Source organism: Clytia hemisphaerica, unplaced genomic scaffold, assembly GCF_902728285.1.
Source record: "Clytia hemisphaerica strain Z4C2 unplaced genomic scaffold, Clytia hemisphaerica genome assembly, whole genome shotgun sequence".
NCBI classification, from domain to species: Eukaryota; Metazoa; Cnidaria; class Hydrozoa; order Leptothecata; family Clytiidae; genus Clytia; species Clytia hemisphaerica.
In genome coordinates, this window is record NW_027103744.1 from 892319 (window position 1) to 919636 (window position 27318).

The 27318-nt window shown below is 34.5% G+C and overlaps 1 protein-coding gene across 1 annotated transcript in view; it reads right to left on the bottom strand.

Moving 5' to 3' along the window:
* The window catches only part of LOC136805326 (centrosomal protein of 76 kDa-like), a 70067-nt gene extending 44152 nt beyond the window's left edge, over positions 1–25915 (bottom strand). The window contains exons 1-10 of the mRNA XM_067061915.1: positions 25736–25915; positions 25268–25426; positions 24423–24614; positions 23481–23636; positions 23019–23143; positions 22464–22711; positions 22123–22222; positions 20651–20814; positions 19636–19756; positions 18688–18792 (exon numbers count right to left, since the gene is read on the bottom strand). Of these exons, the coding sequence (XP_066918016.1) occupies positions 18688–18792; positions 19636–19756; positions 20651–20814; positions 22123–22222; positions 22464–22711; positions 23019–23143; positions 23481–23636; positions 24423–24614; positions 25268–25426; positions 25736–25874 (1509 nt within the window). The 5' untranslated portion in view covers positions 25875–25915. The remainder of the gene's footprint in view (positions 1–18687; positions 18793–19635; positions 19757–20650; positions 20815–22122; positions 22223–22463; positions 22712–23018; positions 23144–23480; positions 23637–24422; positions 24615–25267; positions 25427–25735) is intronic.
* Between the last annotated feature and the right edge of the window lie 1403 nt (positions 25916–27318).

Below are 27318 nucleotides of genomic sequence, written 5' to 3' on the forward strand. Positions count from 1 at the left end.
AGTGTCAGCACCCTATACCACTCAGTCATCGTTCCTTTAAGAATCTTTGGGAATCTAATATCTTGTTAGGAGCTCGTACAGATTCATGGCAAATCTGATTATGTGTTTCGACAAAATGATGGATTCCCAGGTAATGATAATGTGATTCGGTTGGAAAGTGCTGACACACTAGACCACTCAGTCATCGTTTCTCTAAGAACCTTTAGGAATCTAACATCTTGTTGTTAGCTCGTACAGATTCATGGCAAATCTGATTGAGCAGTCCGACAAAATGATGGATTCCTAGCTAATAAATATTTGGACAGAAGGCTGTCAGGCTAAAAGAGTAGTTGAATAAATAAAATCCATCCATTCATCGGTTAGTTTATATCGCTGCAGTCTTTAGCTATTAATTGAATATTTGCACTATAGTGATGGGTTTTGTTCCTCGCTCAGTATCAATGATGATGTTTGGGAAGCTGAGATGGTGATTATATGCTCGTTGCTTTAAGGGTCTGATTTCTTGCCAAACAGAGGTTCTTGAAGTACATCCATAATTAAACACTTGAGGAAAAAGTACGTATCAGAATATGCCTTGATCAAACTGATCATAAACTCAAATATACTTGACGACTTCATATTTTCAAAAGACAGATGAGATTTCTTTACTAAATCTGCATTTGTTTTTTGTAGAAAATCCTATCTTCAGTTTCATTTCACGACGGCAGACGTGGTTCCTTTGTCAATTTAACTTTGGAATACTATTTTTCTTTCTGAGGTACTTGTGCAGGTACAGATTTTCAATGAGAAGTCTACATCAAATTTACGAGTAGGGACGTCAAATAATAAATTATGAAAATGTCAGTTTTAGGAATCTAACATCTCGTTAGTTGTTCATGCAGATTTATAGCAAATCTGTTGCAGCACTCTGACGAAATGATGGGTTCTTAGGAAAAGAATATTAGGGCAAAATTAAGGTAAAACAGTAAATGAATCATAAAAAATCCGTTCATTCATCGGTCAGTTTACAGGATGATTGATAGAAAAAGGTTTCTAATAATGATGTATCTAATCCAATGAGAGGTAGTTTATTTCCAAAAATGGAAGATAGAACAAATGAAACAAGGACGATCAACAATCATGTTGAAGGTAAGGAAGTTGGCAGTTCAATACTCGTTGATAGAGATATCAAATTCTTTGTGAACTTGCGCCTCTTTGTCGAACGAGTATTGAATTCCCAGTTGATTTCTTTATTCATGGATTTCTTTATTTTCAATTGCTTCGTAAAGTAGAGTCGGGTTATTCTAGTGCCAATATCTAAAACTGTCCTATCTTTAAGTCTTTAAGTCACTGGACGTTCCTTAGTAAAGAAAAATAGCATTAAATAGTAAATATTCGTCGTCCTTCGTCCTCCAAAGTCTGTATTCTTCAAAAAGTTAGAGAAACAGAGTTGACGAGTGTTGCTATTAAAAAAATAGACAAAAAAGAAAGTAAAATGTTGCAAGCCAAGACGGTGCAGAATCTTAAATATAACTTAACACTAAATTGCAATTCGAGAATAATTGCACGAGTGATTTTTTGTTATTAATCTTCTGAGTCCAAAAGGACGAGGAAAATTCGGAACAAAAAAATCAAGAGTGGAATTTTCGAATTGTCTAAGCCAACGAGTAGTAGTTCTATTTAAAAAAATTAAATATTGAACAAAAGAAACAAGGACAATCGAACTCATTGTTGAAGGTAATGATTTTGGCGATTGAATATTCGTTGATAGAGAGGGCAAATTCATTATGAAATTGTGCGTCTAATATAAGCGAATATTGAATCCTCTGTTGAAGTTTAACTCGTGGATGTATTCATTCTCAAAATTTTTAGGTAGAGTTTGTTTATTCCAGTGGCAGTATCAAACACTGTCTTATCGTCTTGATCACTACGTCTTTGCATGTTTCTTATAAAAAGTAGATTTAAGGGTCTATTATTCTTCGTTTGAAAGAACGGATTCTGATATCATGAATTCTTTTTTCACAAGTTGAAAAATCGTTCCTCAGTCTGTTTTCTTTAAAAAGTTACATAAACAGTGTTGACGAGAGAATACTCATAGTTCGTAGTTGGAGGTGACTTTTTGGCGATGGTCAAACGTTCATCGACGCATAACTAATTTCCTCATGTGAAGTTAAACTTCTTTGTGAGACGTGTATTGAATTCCAAGTTCAAGTTTAACTTGTAGAATTCTTCATTCTCAAATTTCTTAGTAAGCAATGTCTTGATCACTACGTCTTTGAACGCTCTCTTTAGTTGATAAAAAGTAGCTTTAGGAAGTATATCATTCACCGTTTAAAAGAATGGATCATGATAACGTGATTCGGTTCCAAAGTGTCAGCACCCTAAACCACTCAGTCATCGTTCCTTTAAGAATCTTTGGGAATCTAATATCTTGTTAGGAGCTCGTACAGATTCATGGCAAATCTGATTATGTGTTTCGACAAAATGATGGGCTCCCAGGTAATGATAATGTGATTCGGTTGGAAAGTGCTGACACACTAGACCACTCAGTCATCGTTCCTTTAAGAATCTTTGGGAATCTAACATCTTGTTAGTAGCTCGTACAGATTCATGGTAAATCTGATTGAGCAGTCCGACAAAATAATGGATTCCTAGCTAATAAATATTTGGACAGAAGGCTGTCAGGCTAAAATAGTTGAATAAAAAAAATCCATCTATTCATCGGTTAGTTTATATCGCTGCAGTCTTTAGCTATTAATTGAATATTTGCACTATAGTGATGGGTTTTGTTCCTCGCTCAACATAAAGGTTGATGTTTGGGAAGCTGAGATGGTGATTATATGATCGTTGCTTTAAGGGTCTGATTTCTTGTCAAACAGAGAGGTTCTTGAAGTACATCCATAATTAAACATTTGAGGAATAGTATGAAGATCAGAATATGCCTTGATTAAACTGATTATAAATTTAAATATACTTGAGGACTTCATATTCTTCAAAAGACAGACGAGATTTCTTTACTAAATCGGCAATTGTTTTTTGTAGAAAATCCAATCTTGAGTTTCGTTTCACTACGGCAGAAGTGGTTCCTTTGTCATTTTAACTTTGGAATGCTATTTCTCTTTTTGAGGTACTTGTGCAGGTACAGATTGTAAATGAGAGAAAAAAAGTGAAGTCAACATCAAAATTACGAGTAGTGACGTCAAATAATAAATTATGAAAATGTCAGTTTTAGGAATCTAACATCTCGTTAGTTGTTCATGCAGATTTATAGCAAATCTGTTGCAGCACTCTGACGAAATGATGGGTTCTTAGGAAAAGAATATTAGGGCAAAATTAAGGTAAAACAGTAAATGAATCATAAAAAATCCGTTCATTCATCGGTCAGTTTACAGGATGATTGATAGAAAAAGGTTTCTAATAATGATGTATCTAATCCAATGAGAGGTAGTTTATTTCCAAAAATGGAAGATAGAACAAATGAAACAAGGACGATCAAAAATAATGTTGAAGGTAAGGAAGTTGGCAGTTCAATACTCGTTGATAGAGATATCAAATTCTTTGTGAACTTGCGCCTCTTTGTCGAACGAGTATTGAATACACAGTTGATTTCTTTATTCATGGATTTCTTTATTTTCAATTGCTTCGTAAAGTAGAGTCGGGTTATTCTAGTGCCAATATCTAAAACTGTCCTATCTTTAAGTCTTTAAGTCACTGGACGTTCCTTAGTAAAGAAAAATAGCATTAAATAGTAAATATTCGTCGTCCTTCGTCCACCAAAGTCTGTATTCTTCAAAAAGTTAGAGAAACAGAGTTGACGAGTGTTGCTATTAAAAAAATAGACAAAAAAGAAAGTAAAATGTTGCAAGCCAAGACGGTGCAGAATCTTAAATATAACTTAACACTAAAATTGCAATTCGAGAATAATTGCACGAGTGATTTTTTGTTATTAATCTTCTGAGTCCGAAAGGACGAGGAAAATTCGGAAAAAAAAATCACGAGTGGAATTTTCGAATTGTCTAAGCCAACGAGTAGTAGTTCTATCTCCAAAAATTAAAGATTGAACAAAATGAAAAAAGGACAATCAAACTCATTGTTGAAGGTAATGATTTTGGCGATTGAATATTCGTAGATAGAGAGGTAAATTCATTATGAAACTGCTCTTTTAATGTATGAATATTGAATCCTCTGTTGAACTGTTTAACTCGTGGATGTCTTCATTCTCAAATTTTTAAGTAGAGTTTGTTTATTCCAGTCTAACATTGACTTATCGTCAAAAAAGCATTAAGGGTCTATTATTCTTCGTTTTAGAGAATCAATTCTGATATCTTGAATTTACTCTCTTAAAGTTGAATAATCATCCCTTGCAGTTCAGACACACACTAGGACCATTCGTTCAGACGCCCTCTAAAACATTAGGATATAAATCGATTGAAATTGTGTTTTCTCAGCTGAAGAATATTTACTCCTAAGAAATTTCTTTATTTGGGGTTACTTTCTCAGTTTTAAGAAGGTTTGTTTCAGATTGGAAATATCATTTCAATATGAACAGTTTTAGGGAAAGTTGATATTGTTAGCCGAGTAATCTGGGACTTTTAGACATTCTTTCGATTCTCTTCATGAGGATCATGGTCAGCCGGTTCGGTTATCTTTGAGCTGAATGGATCATTGGAAGGAAATTTGGTCCGGTTTGAGGTACTGACGCCCTAGACCACTTGTTCATCACTTTTTTAGGAATCTTTGGGAATCTAACATCTTGTTAGGAGCTCGTACAGATTCATAGCAAACCTGATTATGTGTTCTGACAAAATGATGGATTCCTAGGTAAGGAATATTTGGACAAATCTTTCAAGAGTAGAAGTTGAATCACACAAACTTCGTTCAATCAAGTGTTTAATTGATTGGAAAAATATCTCTAATTTGATGGTGTTTGCTCCAATGAATAGTAGGTTCATTTCCAAAAATTATAGATTGAACAAATGAAACAAGACCAAACAAAATTATTGTTGAATGTAAAGAAATTGGCGATTTAATACTCGTTGAAAAAAAAGTCAAAGGAGTGAATCTGGACCTCCTTTTCAAACGAGTATTGGATTCCCAGTTAAAGTTCAACTCGTGAAATTATTCATTTTCAAGTTTCATTGGACAGTGTTAGATAAATGCTACTGAAATATTCCAACTCTGCTTTGGTTTTATTTCAGCAACAGTTATCTAACATGGGTAGTCCTCCTGCACCGATGCTTGCTAATGGTTGGCTCAGCAAGTTCGACCCTACAATCAAAGGAGAAGCAATGATCTATGAACGTTATGTTGATGATATCCTTATGGATATCTTGAGAACTAGTGCCACTACAAAGCTTGAAAGCATCAACTCGCTACATGTTTCATTAAGGTTCACAGAAGAAAGAGAACATAACGGTAACATTCCTTTTCTTGACATGTTGATTCAACGTAACGCGCGAAAACTGTCTTCTACCTGGTACACAAAAAGAACTGATACAGGTTTAATGATGAATTTTCTAGCACTTGCTCCAGTTAGGTACAAAAAAGCTGTTGTTTCGGGAATGATTCACCGTATTTATCGGGCATGTAGCTCTTGGAAATCTTTTCACGAGAGTTTAGAAAAAGCCAAAACAATCTTGATAAACAATCAATATCCTCGATCTTTTTATGATCCTATCATTGAGAAGACGCTCAATAAAATCATCGAAAAACCAGAAAAAGAAGAAGATGATAAGGATCTCACAAAGTTCCATATTCAATACCGTGGAAAAGTTTCTGATAAATTCGAAAAATCGCTAAGGCAATTAAATGCACCATGCAAAGTTGTTTTCACCACACGCAAGTTAAAAACGATCCTACCTTCATTAAAACCCAAGGTCGAAAAGCATCTACGAAGCAGTGTAGTTTATCTCTTTAAATGTCCGCGATGTAACTCGCGCTATGTCGGACAAACCGTTCGTCATCTGATTACACGCTTTAAGGAGCACACAAGGAGTCAAGTGGGAAAACATTTCATTGATTGTGGTAGAGAGATATCCCTGGAGGATGTCTCTATAATTGGTATGTCATCAAAGAATGAACAACACTTAATGACACTGGAAGCTTTGTTTATTAAAGACTTAAAACCTGAATTGAACACAAAGGACGAATACAAAAGCCGCACGTTAGTGCTAAAAATATAATTGTTCTTTTATTCATTTTTAATTTTTCGTTTCGCTTTATGTATTGGTTTCTAATTTTTTGATTTCTCGATTTTTTAAACATGTTTTTAGTATTTATGGGAAGGTTGTTGTATGAGGATGCTTTTTACGAAGTTGTATATGTTTTGAATTTTCTACTGTTTTTAAACTGTTTTTATATTTGTTTTTAGATATTAAATCTGATGATGGGAAGAATCTCCCGAAATATATTATGAAAATAAAAATAAAATTGTTGGTCACACCCTTTTCAATAAGTTATCTAACACTCTCCTATCTTCTAAGTCACTACGTCATTGGACGTTTCTTAAATAGCATTTAAGAACTATATTATTCGTCGTTTGAGAAAATTGATCGGTTTGAAGGTGCTGACACCCTAGACCATTCGTTCATCGATCCTTTTGAAATCTTAAAGGGGAACTCAACAAATTTTGGATTTTTTTGTTTCTATCCTGAAATGGTTTGTTCCAACGATAAATTTCAAAATTTCAAGGTTGCAACTCTCCTTTCACTCTAAAAATTTGTTTAATGAGCTTTTAAAAAGAGGCTCCCCTCTACTAAAATGAAATTGTTTATCAAATAAAAAAGACGCACTTTCAGCTGTTTTATGATCTTCTCAGGCTAAAAATCAGTGAAGACAGGCCCTTCAGTAGAGGGTTTGTGACTAAATTTTTGTGTTTCTTGTTGGATTTTTTATTGTTATTCAGCTAAATCACCCATTATTTACCAGGAATACTTTTTTATGTGTTTATTTCTTATTTAAAGGAATAGTGTATTGCTACGCAAATCAAAATATTATGGTCACGTGTCTGGAATTTGATTGGTCGAGCGCGATAAAAGTTTACAATTTGATTGGTCGAACGGGATTTTCACTTTCGTTTTCGTAATCTAAACAAACCGAAAAATACTTTGCAACATAAAAAAGTTGGGAGGGGAATGAAAAATCTTTCGTGTAATTTCTTCTGTCTTGTATCATACTTATATGAAGGAAATTTTCTGTTTTGCTATGCCAAAATTGATTCACAAATGTAAATACTACACAAGAGTTTTTCTATACACAAAGAGATTGTGAGATGAGAAGATATAAACAGTTCTTTTTTGTTTTCCTGTGTTCTTTGTGTTTTATCAAGAGCAGATGAAGAAAATAACAAATAGTAAATAAAGCATAAAACATTTTTTGAAAAAAATAACATCACATTACAAAATTCCTGTATATACATTTGGATTTTGAAAACTATTTAAAGTATTTACAAATTCTTTTATGGCTTCACTTTTATCAAGAGTGATGCAAAAGTATTTGAATAATAATATGACCTCCTCTTTGAAATTGCCTTCCAAAATATTTCTTTCCATTCAAAAAAAAATTCTCAATTAAAGCACCCTCAGAATTTTTCACACAGTAGCACTTCATAGGGAAAACTGTTGGTGAATATGAATATAAAATACTTCCTTTTTTTAGCAGAAGATGTTTTTAATATCTTAAAATTTTATCATTGAGTATATGTATTTATAGTCACTTCATACAACATCAGTCACAATATTTCACATTCACTCAAGTTAACTACATAAATAAAATGTAAACAGTTCTTCTTACAGCAGCATATCCATACCACTGTAAAAAATGCAGCTATGTCCATCCATCACGAAACAAACTGGTACATGAAAAATACGTTCAACTGTTCCCAAATCATAGCATGTACGAGGATTTTCAAAAAGGGTGCAGAGATATGTAGCTTCAGAGTCGAACCATGCCAGAAGCACAAGAAGACAAAGTCCCTTGATCGATGGTTTGATCTTAATTTTCAATGATAGTCACAGGATTTTAAATTTAATCAAATCAATGTGTCCTACTGCTACTTCCTCAACATTATTTCATAAAATTCCAAATCAGTACAATATGATGCTCAGAACCAGAGTCTTTCGTTCATCGTAGAGTTACTTTTCACTTCATTTTATTTGGTTCGTGCAAAATCTCATGATACAGTGCTTTTATCGAGAAAATAATATCCACGTTCCATGATTATATCGAAGTATTCTGAAGTTATGTAGACTACAGTCTCCTGAGTTGATAGACCTTTTTTCAAAGAGGACGTCCTGTTGAATAATTATGTAGTCCAGCCATAAAAACAATGATAGAGCCATGCATAATTACTGTATCATGCATATTGTAATAATTATGCATGGTTTTATCATTGTTTTTCTGCTGGACTACATAATTATTCAACAGGGTGGCCTCTTTGAAAAAAGGTCTATTTTTCAAGTCATTGGATGAACAAAAATGTCCCATATTTTGAAGTACAAACCATGAAAATCTTCTTTGAACAAGGCTTTCTTGTCTTGATGAGTTTCATTCACTTCTCAGATCCATATATGCACACTTTCGAGAGATGAACAAGTCTTTCTTGTCTTGTTGATGAGTTTCATTTCACTTCTCAGATCCATATGCACACTTTCGAGAGAAAATAGAAATCTCTTTCTCCTCTTGAGTGTTCAAAATTGACTACATTGTTATTTAACTGAAAGAAGCAAGAGAAGAGATAGTTCTGTATAAATTGGTTAGCAAAAGAATTCAACCTTGATATTAAATATCTTCTTATATCTTCAGCATCATAGAAAAATAAACATTGAAACTTTCCATAATGATAGTTCAATAATAATATGACCTATTTCAGTTAATATTAACACTGCTCAGCCACAAAATGATCAATGAAGATCTCGTAAAGATTGCAGTTTTTCTCAATAAAAATTTTCCAGTCGCCATTTTCTTCTAGCTCGTTTTTTGAGCAAGACTAGGATCTTGTTCGGTTTTCTCGCGCCCTTGACGGGAAATACTCACTCGGGTCAGCTCGGGTAGTTTTACTTTTTGCGGGAAAAACATGAGCAAGTTTCTTTGCTGTCGAGTTCAACTGTAGCAATACACTATTCCTTTAAAACAGAACTCTGAAAACATACTGTAGTCATAACTGAATTTGTTCTGTTTTCTGAATACTTTGACGTCATAATCCAAAGAGAAGTCGATTTTTTTTAAAAAGAAAGGGGGTGATTTTTTGAACATATTTTTAACTGAAGTTAAGAGAGATTTTTCATGATTTTTATTTTGAAAGATCGAACCTATGTATACTTTCTTTCTCATTTTTATACTTAATATTACCAAAAATCAGGAAAAAAATAAAAATGAAAAATTTGTTGAGTTCCCCTTTAAGAAATCTAACATCTTTAATACAATAATGACCGGTTAGTAAAGGGTTGTATTGAGAAATATTGCCCGAGGTCAAGTAACAACCGAGCTTGCGAGCCATGTAGTCGAAACCGGTTAAGGTTAAGAAATTTAACATCCTGGCAGAATCATAAACGAATCTGAATATGTGTTCCGACTAAATGGTGGGTTCCTAGGTAATGAAAATTTTTACAAGAATATGAAAATGTCAGTTACCATAAGGAATCTACCCTCTTTGCAGAATCACATAATATGTAGATTCATGGCAAATCTGAATATGTGCTCCGACAAAATGATGGATTCCTAGGTAAGGAATATTTGGACAAATTTTTCAAGGGTAGAAGTTGAATCACACAAAGTTCGTTCAATCAAGTGTTTATTTGATTGGAAAAATAGCTCTAATTTGACGGTGTTTGCTCCAATGATTAGTAGGTTCAGAATCATAAACGAATCTGATTATGTGTTCCGATAAAATAGTGGGTTTCTAGGTAATGAACATTCGGGAAAATATTTTTACAAGATTATGAAAAGTGTCCGTTAAGGAATGTAACATCTTTGCAGAATCACATATGTAGATTCATGGCAAATCTGAATATGTGCTCCGACAAAATGATGGGTTCCTAGGTGATGAATATTTAGAGAAAATTTTGCCTGGGTAAAATAAAAGTTGAATCACATAGTTGAATTATTTGAATGATTTTTGTACCGGGTGGTCCAAAAAAAGTGTCCATAAAATTCAAATTTTGACTTAGCCAGTTCTAGTGGCCCTATTGACTTAAAATTTGGTACAGATAATCTTTCATATAGCTCTGACTTAGAATTCTAAATTTCATTTTGACATTTTACGAAAAGATTCTTTGAAGGTTTTTACCTGAAAATTTCACAAGGTTTTTCTCGCGAACTGGTTTTTCTATACCTCTCCTTTATTGGTTTCTTGGAATCTAAAGTTTAAAAGTAAAAATTGATGTTGCTTTTACATGTCATTTTTACTTTTATACATTTTAGATTCTGCGAAGAAAACTTTATTTTCAAAAAGACGTTTCAGTTTCTGTGAATTTTCTTGACTTTCTATCTGAACATCTTGTAGTTAAGCCTATCTTTATCCATCCATTTGTTACTTTTAAAACATTCAAAATTCAGTCAATTAATTTAGAAATACAGTAGACTCCCGGTTATTCGAACCTGCACCGAATAATTCGGTTATTCGAAGTGACATGTCGTTCTTCTTGGATCTGCTTACCCAACTTGGGTATGATCTGGCGATTATACACTCGTTGATTGAAGAGTCTAATTTCTTGCAAAACCAAGTTCTTCAATAATGCGTATTTTGATCTCTAGTCAAAACCTATTTCAGCGATGAGTTTTGTTCTCGCTCAGGATCAAGGGTGATATTTGGGAAGTTAAGTTGGTGATTATATACTCGTTGATTGAAGAGTCTGATTTCTTGCGAAATGAAGGTTCTCAAATCACGAGTATTTGATCCTTAGTTAAACCTTTTTAGAGTGAGGATTTTGTTCTTCGCTCAGCATCAAGATGATGTTTGAGAAGCTGAGTTGGTGATTAAATACTCGTTGATTGAAGAGTCTGATTTCTTGCGAAATGGAGGTTCTCAAATCACGAGTATTTGATCCCTAGTTAAACCTTTTTAGAGGGAGGATTTTGTTCTTCGCTTAGCATCAAAATGTTTGGGAAGCTGAGTTGGTGATTATATACTCGTTGATTGAAGAGTGTGATTTCTTACGAAATGGAGGTTCTCAAATCACGAGTATTTGATCCCTAGTTAAACCTTTTTAGAGTGAGGATTTTGTTCTTCGCTCAACATCATAGATATATCATCACAGATAAGATGATGTTTGGGAAGTTGAGTTGGTGATTATATACTCGTTAATTGAAGAGTCTGATTTCTTGCAAAACCAAGTTCTTCAATAATGCGTATTTGATCCCTAGTCAAAACCTATTGACAGTTAGGATTTTCTTCTTCGCTCAACATCAAGATGATGTTTGGGAAGTTAAGTTGGTGATTAAATACTCGTTGATTGAAGAGTCTGATTTCTTGCGAAATGGAGGTTCTCAAATCACGAGTATTTGATCCCTAGTTAAACCTATTTTAGCGATGGATTTTGTCCTCGCTCAGCATCAAGATGATGTTTGGGAAGCTGGGTTGGTGATTGTATACTCGTTGATTGAAGAGTCTGATTTCATGCAAAACGAGCTTTTTTAATGTGAGTATTTGATTCCTTGTTAAACCTATTTACAGTGAGGGTTTTGTTTCTCGTTCTGCATCAAGGTGATGTTTGGGAAGTTGACTCGGTGATTAAATACTCGTTGATTGAAGAGTCTGATTTCTTGCAAAATGGAGGTTCTCAAATCACGAGTATTTGATCCCTAGTTAAACCTATTTTAGCGATGGATTTTGTCCTCGCTCAGCATCAAGATGATGTTTGGGAAGCTGGGTTGGTGATTGTATACTCGTTGATTGAAGAGTCTGATTTACTGCAAAACAAGCTTTTTTTAATACGAGTATTTGATTCCTTGTTAAACCTATTTACAGTGAGGGTTTTGTTTCTCGTTCTGCATCAAGGTGATGTTTGGGAAGTTGACTCGGTGATTAAATACTCGTTGATTGAACAGTCTGATTTCATGCAAAACAGAGCTTTTTTAATGCGAGTATTTGATTCCTTGTTAAACCTATTTACAGTGAGGGTTTTGTTTCTCGTTCTGCATCAAGGTGATGTTTGGGAAGTTGACTCGGTGATTAAATACTCGTTGACTTCTTGCAAAATAACGGTCTTTCAATTACGAGTATTTGGTCCCTTGTTAAACCTATTCTCAGTAGTAGTTCTTCATGTAGTTCTTCACTCATTATCAAGGGGATTTCTTTCAAAACCAAGTTCTACGATTATAAGTATTTGATCCCTAGTTAAACCTATTTACAGCGACGGGTTTCTTTCCTCGTTCTGCATCAAGGTGATGTTTGAGAAGTTGAGTTGGGATTAAATACTCGTTGTTTGAAGAGTCTGAGGTTCTTGAATTGCATCCATAATTAAACATTTGAGGAATAGTATGTAGATCGGTATGCCTTGATTAAACTGATCATAAAATTAAACAATTTTATGTACCTAATTTAATGAGAGGTGGGTTTATTTCCAACAGTTAATGATTGAAACTAGTCCAATCAAAAATATTTGAAGGTAAGAATGGAGTTGGCAGTTGAATATTCGTTGATAGAGAGGCCAAATTCATTATGAAATTGTTTCTTTACTATACGAATATTGCATTCCCAGTTAAAGTTTAACTCGTGGATTTCTTTATTTTCAATTGCTTTGTAAAGTAGAGTCGGCTTATTCTAGTGCCAATATCTAAAACTGTCCTAAATTCTAAGTCTTTAAGTCACTGGAAGTTTCTTAGTAAAGAAAAATAGCATTAAATAGTAAATATTCGTCGTTTAACAGAAAGAAACTTGATATGCATGAATTCGTTCTCCAAAGTCTGTATTCTTCAAAAAGCTAGAGAAACAGAGTTGACAATGGAATATTCATAGTCTTTCGATCTTTTTCAGAGGGCCGGCAGTCAAAGAGTTCGAAACATTGGAAGGAATTTTGATCCGGTTTGAAGGTACTTGATCATCGATCCTTTGGGAATCTTTAGGAATCCAACATCCTGTTAGAAGCTCATCTGTGTTTTAATTGCTTAAGCTTTAGCTGACAAGTTTTGTTTTCATCCGTCAGGTAAATGGAGAACCTAAACTGGCAATTGAATACTTGTTTATGAAGATGTCAATTTTCTTGCAAATACGATATCCTCATCAACGAGTATTCGATTCCGATTCCAATCTTTATTTCTTGGTAAAGAGTTAGTCTGAGTTATTCTGCAAGATGATCGTACTCTCGACAATTTCAGATTCTTCGGATTCAAAAGTCTTCATTGCTTATTGTTGAATACATTATTTGATTGCAGCTGTTTCATGATAGTTGTCTATTTTACTAAACAAGACTTTCTATGGAAAGAAAAAGCGACGACGATATCGAAGTGTTGTGAGAAAAGTGACGTCAAATAGTTTCAAAGTTGAGTGTTGTTGTCGAAAAAAAAGGAGACAAAAAAGAAAGTAAAATGTTGCAAGCCAAAAAGGTGCAGAATCTTAAATAAAAATTAACACTAAATTGCAATTCGAGAATAACTGCACGAGTGATTTTTTGTTATTAATCTTCTGAGTCCGAAAGGACGAGGAAAATTCGGGAAAAAAAAAATCACGACTGGAATTTTCGAATTGTCTAAGCCAACGAGTAGTAGTTCTATCTCCAAAAATTAAAGATTGAACAAGATGAAACAAGGAGACAATCAAACCCATTGTTGAAGGTAATGATTTTGGCGATTGAATATTCGTAGATAGAGACGTCAATTCATTATGAAACTGCTCTTTTAATGTATGAATATTGAATCCTCTGTTGAAGTTTAACTCGTGAATTTCTTCATTCTCAAATTTTTAAGTATAGTTTGTTTATTCCAGTGGCAGTATCTAACATTGACTTATCGTCAAAAAAGCATTAAGGGTCTATTATTCTTCGTTTTAGAGAATGAATTCTGATATCTTAAATTTGCTCTCTTAAAGTTGAATAATCATCCCTTGCAGTTCAGACACACTCTAGGACCATTCGTTCAGACGCCCTCTAAAACATTAGGATATAAATCGATTGAAGTTGTGTTTTCTCAGCTGAAGAATATTTACTCCTAAGTAATTTCTTTATTTGGGGTTACTTTCTCAATTTTAAGAAGGTTTGTTTCAGATTGGAAATATCATTTCAATATGAACAGTTTTAGGGAAAGTTGATATAGTTAGCCCAGTAATCTGGGACTTTTATAGACATTCTTTCGATTCTCTTCATGAGGATCATGGTCAGCCGGTTCGGTTATCTTTGAGCTGAATGGAACATTGGAAGGAAATTTTGGTCCGGTTTGAGGTACTGACGCCCTAGACCACTTGTTCATCATTTAGGAATCTTTGGGAATCTAACATCTTGTTAGGAGCTAGTACAGATACATGGCAAACCTGATTATGTGTTTAGACAAAATGATGGATTGCTATAAGGTAATGAATATTTGGACAAATCTTTCAAGAGTAGAAGTTGAATCACACAAACTTCGTTAAATCAAGTGTTTAATTGATTGGAAAAATATCTCTAATTTGATGGTGTTTGCTCCAATGATTAGTAGGTTCATTTCCAAAAAATATAGATTGAACAAATGAAACGAGACCAAACAAAATTATTGTTGAATGTAAAGAAATTGGCGATTTAATACTCGTTGAAAAAAACGTCAAACTCCTTAGTGAATCTGGACCTCCTTTTCAAACGAGTATTGGATTCCCAGTTAAAGTTCAACTCGTGAAATTATTCATTTTCAAGTTTCATTGGACAGTGTTAGATAAATGCTACTGAAATATTTCAACTCTGCTTTGGTTTTATTTCAGCAACAGTTATCTAACACTCTCCTATCTTCTAAGTCACTACGTCATTGGACGTTTCTTAAATAGCATTAAAGAATTCTTTGAGAATATTGATCGGTTTGAAGGTGCTGACGCCCTAGACCATTCGTTCATCGATCAGGGCCGGCGAAACGGGGGGGGGGGGCATGGCCCCCACTTTTTTGCTTTCTCTGCCCGTCGGCGCCAACCATGGTGGCGCCTACTTAGACACTTACTATTTGGCCCCTCCACTTTCAAAATTGATTCGCCGGCCCTGTCGATCCTTTTGAAATCTTAAGAAATCTAACATCTTTAATACAATAATGACCGGTTAGTAAGGGCTATACTGAGAAATATTGCCCGAGGTCAAGTAACGACCGAGCTTGCGAGCCATGTAGTCGAAACCGGTTAAGGTTAAGAAATTTAACATCCTGGCAGAATCATAAACGAATCTGAATATGTGTTCCGACTAAATGGTGGGTTCCTAGGTAATGAAAATTTTTACAAGATTATGAAAATGTCAGTTAAGGAATCTAACATCTTTGCAGAATCGCATAATATGTAGATTCATGGCAAATCTGATTATGTGTTCCAATAAAATGGTGGGTTTCTAGGTAATGAACATTCGGGAAAATATTTTTACAAGATTATGAAAATGTCCGTTAAGGAATCTAACATCTTTGCAGAATCACATATGTAGATTCATGGCAAATCTGAATATGTGCTCCGACAAAATGATGGGTTCCTAGGTGATGAATATTTAGAGAAAATTTTACCTGGGTAAAATAAAAGTCGAATCACATAGTTGAATTATTTGAATGATTTTTGTACCGGGTGGTCCAAAAAAACTGTCCATAAAATTCAAATTTTGACGTAGCCAGTTCTAGTGGCCCTATTGACTTAAAATTTGGTACAGATAATCTTTCAGATAGGTCTGACTTAGAATTCTAAATTTCATTTTGACATTTTACGAAAAGATTCTTTGAAGGTTTTTACCTGAAAATTTCACAAGGTTTTTCTCGCGAACTGGTTTTTCTATACCTCTCCTTTATTGGTTTCTTGGAATCTAAAGTTTAAAAGTAAAAATTGATGTTGCTTTTATATGTCATTTTTACTTTTATACATTAGATTATGCGAAGAAAACTTTATTTAAAAAAAAACGTTTAAGTTTCTGTGAATTTTCTTGACTTTCTATCTGAACATCTTGGAGTTAAAGAACGGCATTAAAATTCTTCTAGGTCCTTATCAGCCTATCTTTATCCATCCATTTGCTACTTTTAAAACATTCAAAATTCAGTCAATTAATTTAGAAATATAACAGGTTATTCGAACCTGCACCGAATAATTTGGTTATTCGAAGTGACATGTCGTTCTTCTTGGATCTGCTTACCCAACTTGGGTATGATTTGGCGATTATACACTCGTTGATTGAAGAGTCTAATTTCTTGCGAAATGGAGGTTCTCAAATCACGAGTATTTGATCCCTAGTTAAACCTTTTTAGAGTGAGGACTTTGTTCTTCGCTCAGCATCAAAATGTTTGGGAAGCTGAGTTGGTGATTATATACTCGTTAATTGAAGAGTCTGATTTCTTGCAAAACCAAGTTCTTCAATAATGCGTATTTGATCCCTAGTCAAAACCTATTGACAGTTAGGATTCTCTTCTTTGGTCAACATCAAGATGATGTTTGAGAAGCTGAGTTGGTGATTATATACTCGTTGATTGAAGAGTCTGATTTCTTGCGAAATGGAGGTTCTCAAATCACGAGTATTTGATCCCTAGTTAAACCTTTTTAGAGTGAGGATTTTGTTCTTCGCTCAGCATCAAAATGTTTGGGAAGCTGAGTTGGTGATTATATACTCGTTAATTGAAGAGTCTGATTTCTTGCAAAACCAAGTTCTTCAATAATGCGTATTTGATCCCTAGTCAAAACCTATTGACAGTTAGGATTCTCTTCTTTGGTCAACATCAAGATGATGTTTGAGAAGCTGAGTTGGTGATTATATACTCGTTGATTGAAGAGTCTGATTTCTTGCGAAATGGAGGTTCTCAAATCACGAGTATTTGATCCCTAGTTAAACCTTTTTAGAGTGAGGATTTTGTTCTTCGCTCAACATCATAGATATATCATCACAGATAAGATGATGTTTGGGAAGTTGAGTTGGTGATTATATACTCGTTGATTGAAGAGTCTGATTTCTTGCAAAACCAAGTTCTTCAATAATGCGTATTTGATCCCTAGTCAAAACCTATTGACAGTTAGGATTTTCTTCTTCGCTCAACATCAAGATGATGTTTGAGAAGCTGAGTTGGTGATTAAATACTCGTTGATTGAAGAGTCTGATTTCTTGCGAAATGGAAGTTCTTCAATAATGCGTATTTGATCCCTAGTCAAAACCTATTGACAGTTAGGATTTTGTTCTTCGCTCAACATCAAGATGATGTTTGAGAAGCTGAGTTGGTGATTATATACTCGTTGATTGAAGAGTCTGATTTCTTGCTAAATGTGGAGGTTCTCAAATCACGAGTATTCGATCCCTAGTTAAACCTTTTTAGAGTGAGGATTTTGTTCTCCGCTCAGCATCAAAATGTTTGGGAAGCTGAGTTGGTGATTATATACTCTTTAATTGAAGAATGTGATTTCTTGCAAAACCAAGTTCTTCAATAATGCGTATTTGATCCTTTTAGTTAAACGTATTTGTAGTGACGGGTCTCTTCTTCGCTTACCATAGGGTGATCGTTGGGAAGCTGAGATGGGGATTTTGTACTCGTTGATTGAAGAATCTGATTTCTTGCCAAACAGAGGTTAAACAGATTCTTTCATCCGAACCCTTTTTACAATGACGGGTTTCTCTCCTCGCTCAGCATAAAGGGTGATTGTTGAGAAGCTTGAGATGGTGTGTAATACTCGTTGATTGAAGAGTCTGATTTCTTGTAAAACAAGCTTCTTCTATTGCGAGTATTTTATTCTAAGTTAAACCTGTTTACAATGACGGGTTTTGTTTCTTGTTCAACTGCATCAAGATAAGAGTCTGACTTCTTGCGAAATGGAGGTTCTCAAATCACGAGTATTTGATCCCTAGTCAAAACCTATTTACATCGTTCTTCGCTCAGCATTGATAACAAATTTAAATATGACGATTTCATGTTCTTCAAAAGACGGATGAGATTTTTTTTAGTAAAACATTTGTTTTTTTGGAGAAAATGTAATCGTCATTGTCTGTGATTTTGATTTTGGGAGGATTATTTGTTTTCTGTGGTTCTTTTATCTATTGTAGTAGTGACGTCAAATATCAAGACAACAAGAATCTCTCGAAACGTGGCAAAAGGTAAATCTCGTGATCCAATCCACGATATTTCCAACATCAAAAGTTTTGTTCTTTGTTAAATACTGTTACCAGCTGCTTTTCGAATATAATGTTTGATATTCAAATCAGATATTCTAAATAATATATTTGGTTTTGCTTGTTTAGCATTAGATTCTGTCAGGACTTGGTGTGAAAACACTATAAGTCTTTCATTTTAGCTTCTTGAAATCCAATGTTTAAAGTGTCAATGTCGGAGTTTTCATATTTTCGTTTTGACCTTTTTGCATTTGATTCTTTCAGAGCTTAGGCTTGAACCCTCCTGATAAGTGTAAAATATTATAGTCCGTCCACTATCATCTGGATAAATCATTAACGGTTTTCAGTGAGAACCTTTTCTTTCCACCGTCACAAACAATGAAAGTATAAGGAGTTAATGTAAAAAAAAACATTATCGAGATTATATAGTGAACAGACTATAGAAAGTCCGAAGAAATTTGATTCAATTGAAAAGGAAAATTATACCTACAGACAAGCCTGATCCACAGACAGAACGTATAGCATCCGCACTCATGCTTTTCCAAGCTGACTTGTTTGATAAATCGAACGCACAAACGTGAACACCGTCTGTAGGCTAAGAGAATATAACTATGTACCATTATCATTCTCATAATCGAAACACGGAAGATTTTTAAAAGAAACGTTTCATTTTTATTTACGATTTTAACATTTTATTTCGCACAATATTCTTGTCTGACCGTACTTTGTCCAAAGGAATTGAATGATAATTATATTGAGCTGTATCGGGTTGTGAGTATCAACATTCAATTTCTCCAAAACTCGTCTATATATATACGGATCATTTAAAATTGAAATTTCGGTAGATATCTCGTCTGGTATAAGAAAAACAGGAACATTTTAAAAGACTGTCATGGTAGACTAGGCCCTTGTCGTGTTAGGAGTCAAAAAGTCAAAAATTGATAAAACGTCAAAAACAAAATAGATCATCATTAATGAAAAAAAAGTTTAATTGATTTTTGGCATTGTTTATTTTGAATATGACAAGAGCCTTGTCTAATACCACGACCGCCGTAATGGGCTTTTCCAGAAAAAAAAATTACCCGTACTGTTGAGGATATTGATTTTTCGAAGTATCGAACCCCTTGAATATCATACTATTAGTAAAGATATCCACTCTTAAAAATATGCTTAACCCCCTGGATATCCTCTCTTATAAATATGCTTACCTTCCTTATAAATATACTTACCCCTGGATATCGTATTTTTTACTTGAAAAGACACTTTACCCCCTGGATACCCGCTCCCTTGTAGATATTTAACCATCTGGATATCCACTTTTGAACGAAAATCGTTAACCCATTGGATATCCGATATCCTCAACAGGGGGGCACGAACTATTTCTGGAAAAGCCCATTCACACCTTTTCGTTTAAGAAGCCCAATCAAATTCTTCTCACCTGTGAGTTTGCATAAAAAGCTTGGTGATTAAAAATACAACCAACAGTTCGATATTGATAAGACGGCTGTTTTTGTTTAGCTAAGGGTGGATCGTGAGGGTTAATTTCCTGGTGTTGATACCTATGGTTAAGAAGAGGAGCAATTACCAGATGGTCTAACGTTTCAACCATCTACTGTTGACGCTCTCTAATTCGACGTTCTAATATTCGATAAATTCCCTTATTCGATGAAATTTAAAGTCTCCGTCAACAAGAAACTCTCATAAACGACGCTCCCTTACTCGATAAAAATCAAATTCCTCTTGAAGATCGAATAAGAAAGCGTCAACTTTAGCTCTTTTTTCTAGATTTCCTATTCCTTTGTACTATATTTTTTTTCTCGTAGGGTTCCTCTCACTGGCAGCATAATCTAGCTGTTTTTTTTTTTTTGCGGGAAGGCTTGGATTCTTTTTAATGTTTGTATTCTAAGATCAAGCCGTTATAAATTAAACGGAAACAAGAAAAAAAGGATTCATTTATATTGGCTCGAGCCGCAGTCATTTCCAAGTTCCGTTCTTCGATTCATAAATAGCGCGATCCAGTTGACCGTAGATCCCGTAAGACAATTAAAAAATGAAAAGTTTAATTTTTGGATTTTTTTCATAGCTTTTGAACACGTGAAGCAAACTAAAAGTATGATAGCTCAAAATTTTAAGTTAGCCTTTCCTCTTTCTGATGGTGAAAGGTTTGGATTCATAACTCTTTTAGTTTTCTCATATTCTTAATTCAAACTTGAACACTTTTTTTGAAACACCCGTTAAACTTCCTTAGCACTCATAACCATTTAATTCTAATTATTATAAAGTGTGCAATCAGGTCGCAACAAAAACCTTTGATTGCTATGATATTATCAACGAAAAATTTGTCATAAAATTTAAGTTTATCCATTGTTAGCTTTCATGAGAAAGTCTGAAATAATTTTTGGTATAATGAATACTTTTCAGGGAACAACAGAAACAAATCGAATGAACCTCACCTTTGAGCGGTTAGACTTTCCCAAAACAAGACAGTTCCATCAGGATTTATCGTTACAACCCATGCATGGGAAATTCCTTTAGCTTTTGTTCCAATGCAAACATAAGCGTCCAGTCCAAAACCGAGAAGTAAAGAACACAGCAAAACACAATGATCTTCAACATCCTAGTGGTGGTGAAAAGAGGTCTCTTAAATATGATGGCAATTCAGCGATAATGCACAGGGCTTCCCTCAGGATCGAGAAAAAAGGCTAGGGATATCTGAAATTTAAACAGAAAAGAAATCTTAATACATATAGTGGAGAAAACATCCTCCACATTGCCCGAAGGCGATGATGGGAGAAGAATCTCTCGAAATGTAGCCAAACTTAAATCTCGTGATCCAAGCCACAATAAACTTCTAATATGATATCTGAAATTGTTGCAAAAACCTTCCAAGTATGACCTCTTAACACGAGGGTAAGTTTCTTTTCTGAAATAGCTCATTTTCTTTGTAGGAGTACACAAGCCTATTGAATGCTAAAATGACCCTAGCTTGATATTTAATTTGAATAATTTCGGAAAGAATGCTTGACAAAAAAGAGCTACCTTAAAAACATCCAGAAAAAATCGTAAAAAGAAAATTTAATATCAAAGACGGGGGGGGGGGGGGCAAGAAACGTAACGAGAACCCGTTCTTTACTAATCTATCCAAATCGGTTTTTTATAACACAGAAAATCCCAACTCGAAATCGCAACGTTAGTCTGGATTTGGGTTCCACTGCAACAAAATAGGCCGCCCTCCATAAGGATTATTCGATACAATATCCTCAAATAAAATCCTCTCAAGGAATTGTATAATATTAAATATAAAAAATTTACTATTAAGGTTGTACAGTAAAACCTCTAATTAACGGACACTCTAAAAGGCGGACACCTCTGATTAGCGGATAATTTCATTTTCCCCGGCCGTTTCCTAGTCAAATCCTCATAAAAAAGTTTCTAAAAGGCGGACACTCAATTAGCGGACCCTCTGATTAGCGGACAAATCTTTTCGCACAAAATGGCCAAAACCCCTATTTTAGCTCTCCAATTAGCGGACATTGAATATTAAACGGGTCACAAACGTCCAAAATTTTTTTAGATATTTTTATTTCAAGCACTTATTAGTCTTATTATTCAAATAATTTCTACAAATTTCCAGTTTTCCCTTGACCCATTCAACGAATTGTATTTTCAATTTTGGTGTTATATTTCGAGATTTTGACCTTTTTCTTGTTCTTCTGTGGCCTAGTGTCTGCAGATAAGTACTTTAGACCCCAATTTTGTACTTTCGATACCCTGGGGTGGCCTAATTTCAAAATTGGAGCTCCGAGATCAAAAGTTTCTAAAAGGCGGACACTTCTAATTAGCGGACACTAACCCCTTTCCCCGATGGTGTCCGCTAATCAGAGGTTCCACTGTAGATCAATTTTGTATGCACGAATCTTCTTACCCCTTTTCCCCTTGCTAGAAAAGAATGCATAGAAGTCCACATTTCCGTTCGTGTGCCGCTCACCACAGGATGCTTCTCGTACCCAAGTAATGATACAAATCTGAACAAATAAGAATAAAATTACAATATGTCGGTTAGGGGCATAGCCTTAGGATCTATGATATTTTTTTTATCTAAGACGTTTCTTTGAAAGTTGAAAGTATTTCTTTTTACCTAAGAGGCATCTAAACCTTCGAGCTTTTTGATAGCACAAGAATTTGTATATGCTAGTTTAGATACTCGCTTCTTATTAAAAGGCGGCGCGAATTGGAAGAAATACAAGGTTTCCTGAATTGCCCTACCTGGCTGCTTGTCTCGGTGTGTCTAACAACCTTCCCGACCGCAGGGGTCTCAAGTAAGAACAAACAAAACGATGTATAGAATTCTCGTCTTGTGCAAAGATTTTCACTAATCTGTTGGAGTGCGTTGAACGAATTTGTAAGTACTCTCTCCACCATTGTTTGGAATAAGCAAGAAATAAACGGTCTCTCTCCGCCACACGTGTTCGTTCAAGGTTTAATTGAGTGGTTATTACGTCAGTAGTTGTGACCTAGAAAATAAAACAATTAAATTCGGTTTTCGGTTTAAATTTGGAATCGATATTAAATATTTCAATTTGCCTGGCGAATTTCTCTTGTATTAGACAAATTCTACTAGCCTGTGAAGACACCCGAAAACGCGAAAAATAGTTCCATGAAATTAGTCAACACGGAAATTCCCTTGTGTTCGATAGTCTGAGTTCGAATTTTCAAGTTGCTTGGCGAATATCTTTTGCATTAGACTTTCATTAGCCTGTGAAGACACTCGAAACCGCGAAAATAGTTAACCATGAAATCATTTGCCACGAATATTGTCACCTGATTAAGCCTGGGGATGAGGTTCATCTTGATGTCGAGGATACCAATAGGAACATTAGATTCAGCACCGATACCATTGATTTCAACTGAGTTCTGCATCCGAGAGGACGTATTACATACAATGCCTAAAGTTAAAGAAGAATCATGTTTCTTATACAGTATACTCTGCTGAAGAGATGAGTTTGTACCTGATGTCTTTTAAATCTAGATGTTCTTTACTTTTAGTGACTGAGTTGCAAACCCTAGTCAATGTAAAGGCCGGTCACCATTTTCGCGCAACATGAGCGAAAACTTTTGAAAAATGAAGCAGTTCCTATGGTCGAAATTGACGTAACGGATGAAAAAAGTAGAACTTCCTTCAACTTTTTTTTTATAAGGTTGCTAACTATGATTGATAACATCTGTTCAATTTCTGTTTCATATTTATTTTTTAAGCGTAAGGCCACATACATAAAGACATACCTCTCCATTCAAGATAGTGGGAACCAATGAGATGGCTTTCACCAGATGGTTCAGTTCTAATGATCACGACATGAATTTTGTCATTTATTGTTAAGAGGTTCCGAGTATCTGGTTGCTTGTCGTTCGATGAGTGAGGCTTGATCTCCAGTAAGAATGCTGCAAGAAATTAAGATTAAGACTTAATAGATATGAAAATAAATTTTGTAAGGATCTATTTTAAGTGCTAGGGACTACCCAGAGGTTCATCACCCAAGATAACTTAAAATATTAAAAGAATGGTTTTGAACAAAATATTTTGAACATAATATTTTAAAGATATAATATTTTCTATGGTAATCTAGAGCTTCGTTATGGTACGCGGCAGTTGATTACCATACTCTAAATTTTCATCTGACATGATATTAATTAAGCCATTAAGTAGTAGCTATTTTGAAGGCCTTTCGACCAAAAAGATCAAAAAGATTATTCTAAACTACTCTAAAGAAAAGCCAGGGAAGACAACACGCCTCAAGGCCATACAGACAATCTGCCTAATTTTTTACATAGGCCCAGCATACTGTTGATTCTCAGCAAAAGTAAGTATACAGACAGAAAATGTCCGAAAGTCACTTTTCCATGCACAAAATGGGCTATTTCAGAAATAGTCTGTACCCCTAGAGATGTGACGTCCAGGGCGGTCTGGTTTTTTGAATAAAAAAATCCATGGTGGTGAGTATAACGAGGTCGAAAATCCAGGGGTGGTCAAAAGAAATTGGAGGAAAAACCCAAGGGGGGTCCTGAAAAATTGGAAAAAAATCCAGGGGGTCACCTTTTTAAAAAAAGACCTCCTCAACATAGGGGGTGAAATTTTTTTCTGGAATAGCCCAATGAAAAAAAAAATCTTTCCATTATTTTATTCCTTTAAAACGCAACAAAATAAGGTAACAATGAACTTTAAAGTACCTTCGTCAAAAGCAGGTTCACAAGCACATGCAATATCTTTTGAATGGTACCTTTGCCCCATAAAATTAACATGAAGTGTGAAGTAACTGCAAACTCTGCCAGGATATGGTTCAGGATCTTGTAGATGCTCTAGAAAAGCTCGACCTCCAGTCACTTGAAAGTACAAATACCTCTTTCCTGGATCAATTGGAACTAAATCACAAAATTAAGTCACAATTAATCACAAGCAATTAAGTTTCAATATTGACTAGGTTTGGGTACACTTCAACTTCAGATATAAAGATCTAAGGACTTATCAAGCCTTAAAGGATTAGAAAAAGGTTTTGAAAAAATGAAAATACATTGAATAAAAAAACATTCCTCAAACAAAGGGACTTTTATTGATACTCTTTCCAATGTTTTTATGTTTATAATAAATGAACGTTTTCTATCTTATAATCAAAACGTTCGATTGTAGTTTGCTCGAAATCAATTTTTTTGTTTACAAAAGTAATAGAACGTGAGGTCACATCTCGAAACAACTTTCGATCTTTCACTTGTTTGCAGGATATCGTTGCGTAAAAAAATAGCTTTAATTTATCTGACTAGCATGAAGACACTGCCTGAAATAAGCTCCTTTTATTCCCGTAGAAAACCTTTAAAACTAAATAAGGCAGATCCAAAATTTGTAAACCTCTCAGTCAAAAACTAAAGTAGACTGCAGTGCAGCATAATAAAATTATAACTAAGTTCAAAACAAACAACATAGGTATTAAAAACCCCCCTTGTTCTCTCAGAGCAACCCCAACATGAGAGCGTATGACTTATATTATATTTTTTAATAACTAATCCCTTAACATTCTTACATCTTCTGTCTTCATCTGGTATCCACCTTCCTTCTTTGTCTTTCAAAACCCTTTTTGAAGGAGTTTGTTTATCTTTTAGTCCTTGAAATTTCAGAGTTGATAAAATATCATCTACAACTCCTTGCTCTTTCAACATTTTCAGAACGTTCTTCTCTTCATCTGTAATGTAAATAAAATGCAAAAGTCTTCAAAGTCAAATATTAATTCCTTAAAAATTCAGGTCATTAGGATAAAATAATAATAAGGGTTTTATTACAATAGTTATGTGAAAAATCTTTAGATTACTCTTTAGACTTTTTTGAAGAGAGCTTAGTCAATGAATATGAGAAAATTGTCAAGAAGGAAGTCAGAATTCGAAAAAAGAGCAACGAAAATAGCTTTCATAAAAATTTTATGATACTTTTGCGAAAGCAAATTGTGTTTTATAATTAAAACTAAAATGAGTTTTTGAAAAAAAAAATTATTTACCTTCTCTGCTCTCATCCAGCGATGTATTTTTCATTGATTCATTGACAATGTTCTTTATTTGACCATGAATATCTAACTGATTGAGATGAGCATGAATTACTTGCTTCAATTCATTTACTTTCTCCGGAGGGAGTGACATATTTATTTCTTTAGTTTGTTTATCTTTTAACAACCTTGAATTAATAAAGAGAGATATTAAACACAAAAAATTTGGGTCTTATTGGTCAGCCGAAGCTGAGCATTCAAATAGGTAAAATTTTCCAGTTCCATAAGACGACAAAAAAAAAATCCGATTTCCCGATCTCACTTTGATTTCTAAACTTTCTTCCGATCGGGTTAACTTTTTGGGTACTTTTAGCGTGCGTTGTTTTTACAGATCATAATGTGGTGTTTCAAGATGGCGGCTCAAGCGATAAGTCTGATGTGATAAGTCAGTGTTGTACCAAAGTATTTCCAGTGTAAATCTGTTGCAAGCTTCAATTTCTGTCTTTTATTTTTTTAACTCGGCAAATCAAACACATGGTTTTCATCAAGGGGATTCTTTTTCTACATCTTTTGAAGGTTTAAAGCCGTTTGATACTCAGATACTTTTTATTGCTGCTTTTTATTAGTTTTTGCAATAAAAACATATTTTTCTTGTTTGCCTCTAGGTGGGATTGATGGTGTTATAATGTTATTGGAATTTGATAAAATTTACAAAAGTACAGCTACTGTCTAAATTTGATAAAGACCTGGATGCAATCGTGCTTTTTTGGACTTGGTTTGGACGTGTTTGATAAGGCGAATCGCAAAAAATTGTTTGGTTCCCGTCATTTCTACTTTAAAAAGTGGGGGTCATTCGGTCGGTCGGTCGAAAATATTTTTCTTTTAAGAAGCAGCTACATCTTGTTGAAAGGGAATCCGTGTGGACTGATCGGAATTAAGAAACAGTGGATAAACTGGTTTTCGGTTTACTCTCCATTAGCATGCGGCTCGCTACTTCGATTTGAAAACTTGTAAACACAGAGCGGGCAGAGGTCGACAGTGGAAATCCAGCAAAGCAGCGGAAAAGCTTTCCGACTCTCCAACTCTACCTGCTGACGGTAAATCAGGGTCGGTCAGATGACGGGAACCAAAATGATGACATCACATCTATTATCGGACTTGCAAAAATTATGACAAATGGCTTTGGAATTTGATCAATTATTATTAAATTAATATATACAGTTCTTGTTGAAATTGATCAAACTATTTTTCACGCAGTTCCGGACGCAGATTGTGTTTTTATAACCTTTTCTAACCTTGGCGCACGTTTTGACTGAATGATGGAATGGAATGAATGGCGATAACAGTTTATACATATCTCTTATCAGACTTGCAGAAAGCGGACTGCAGAAAGTTATGAAAAATGGTTTCTAGAATTTAATGAATTATACCGTCAAGTTACACAACATGCACACTCGCGTCACAACTTGCACAGTCATAGCAAACAGATCTATCTGGTCTTCATTTAACATTGTTTTAAAGTTTAAAAAACACTACCAGTGCTTGGCACAGAAGAGAGGACTCCCAGTTGAAATTAATTGCTACTCTGCTGCCCTGTT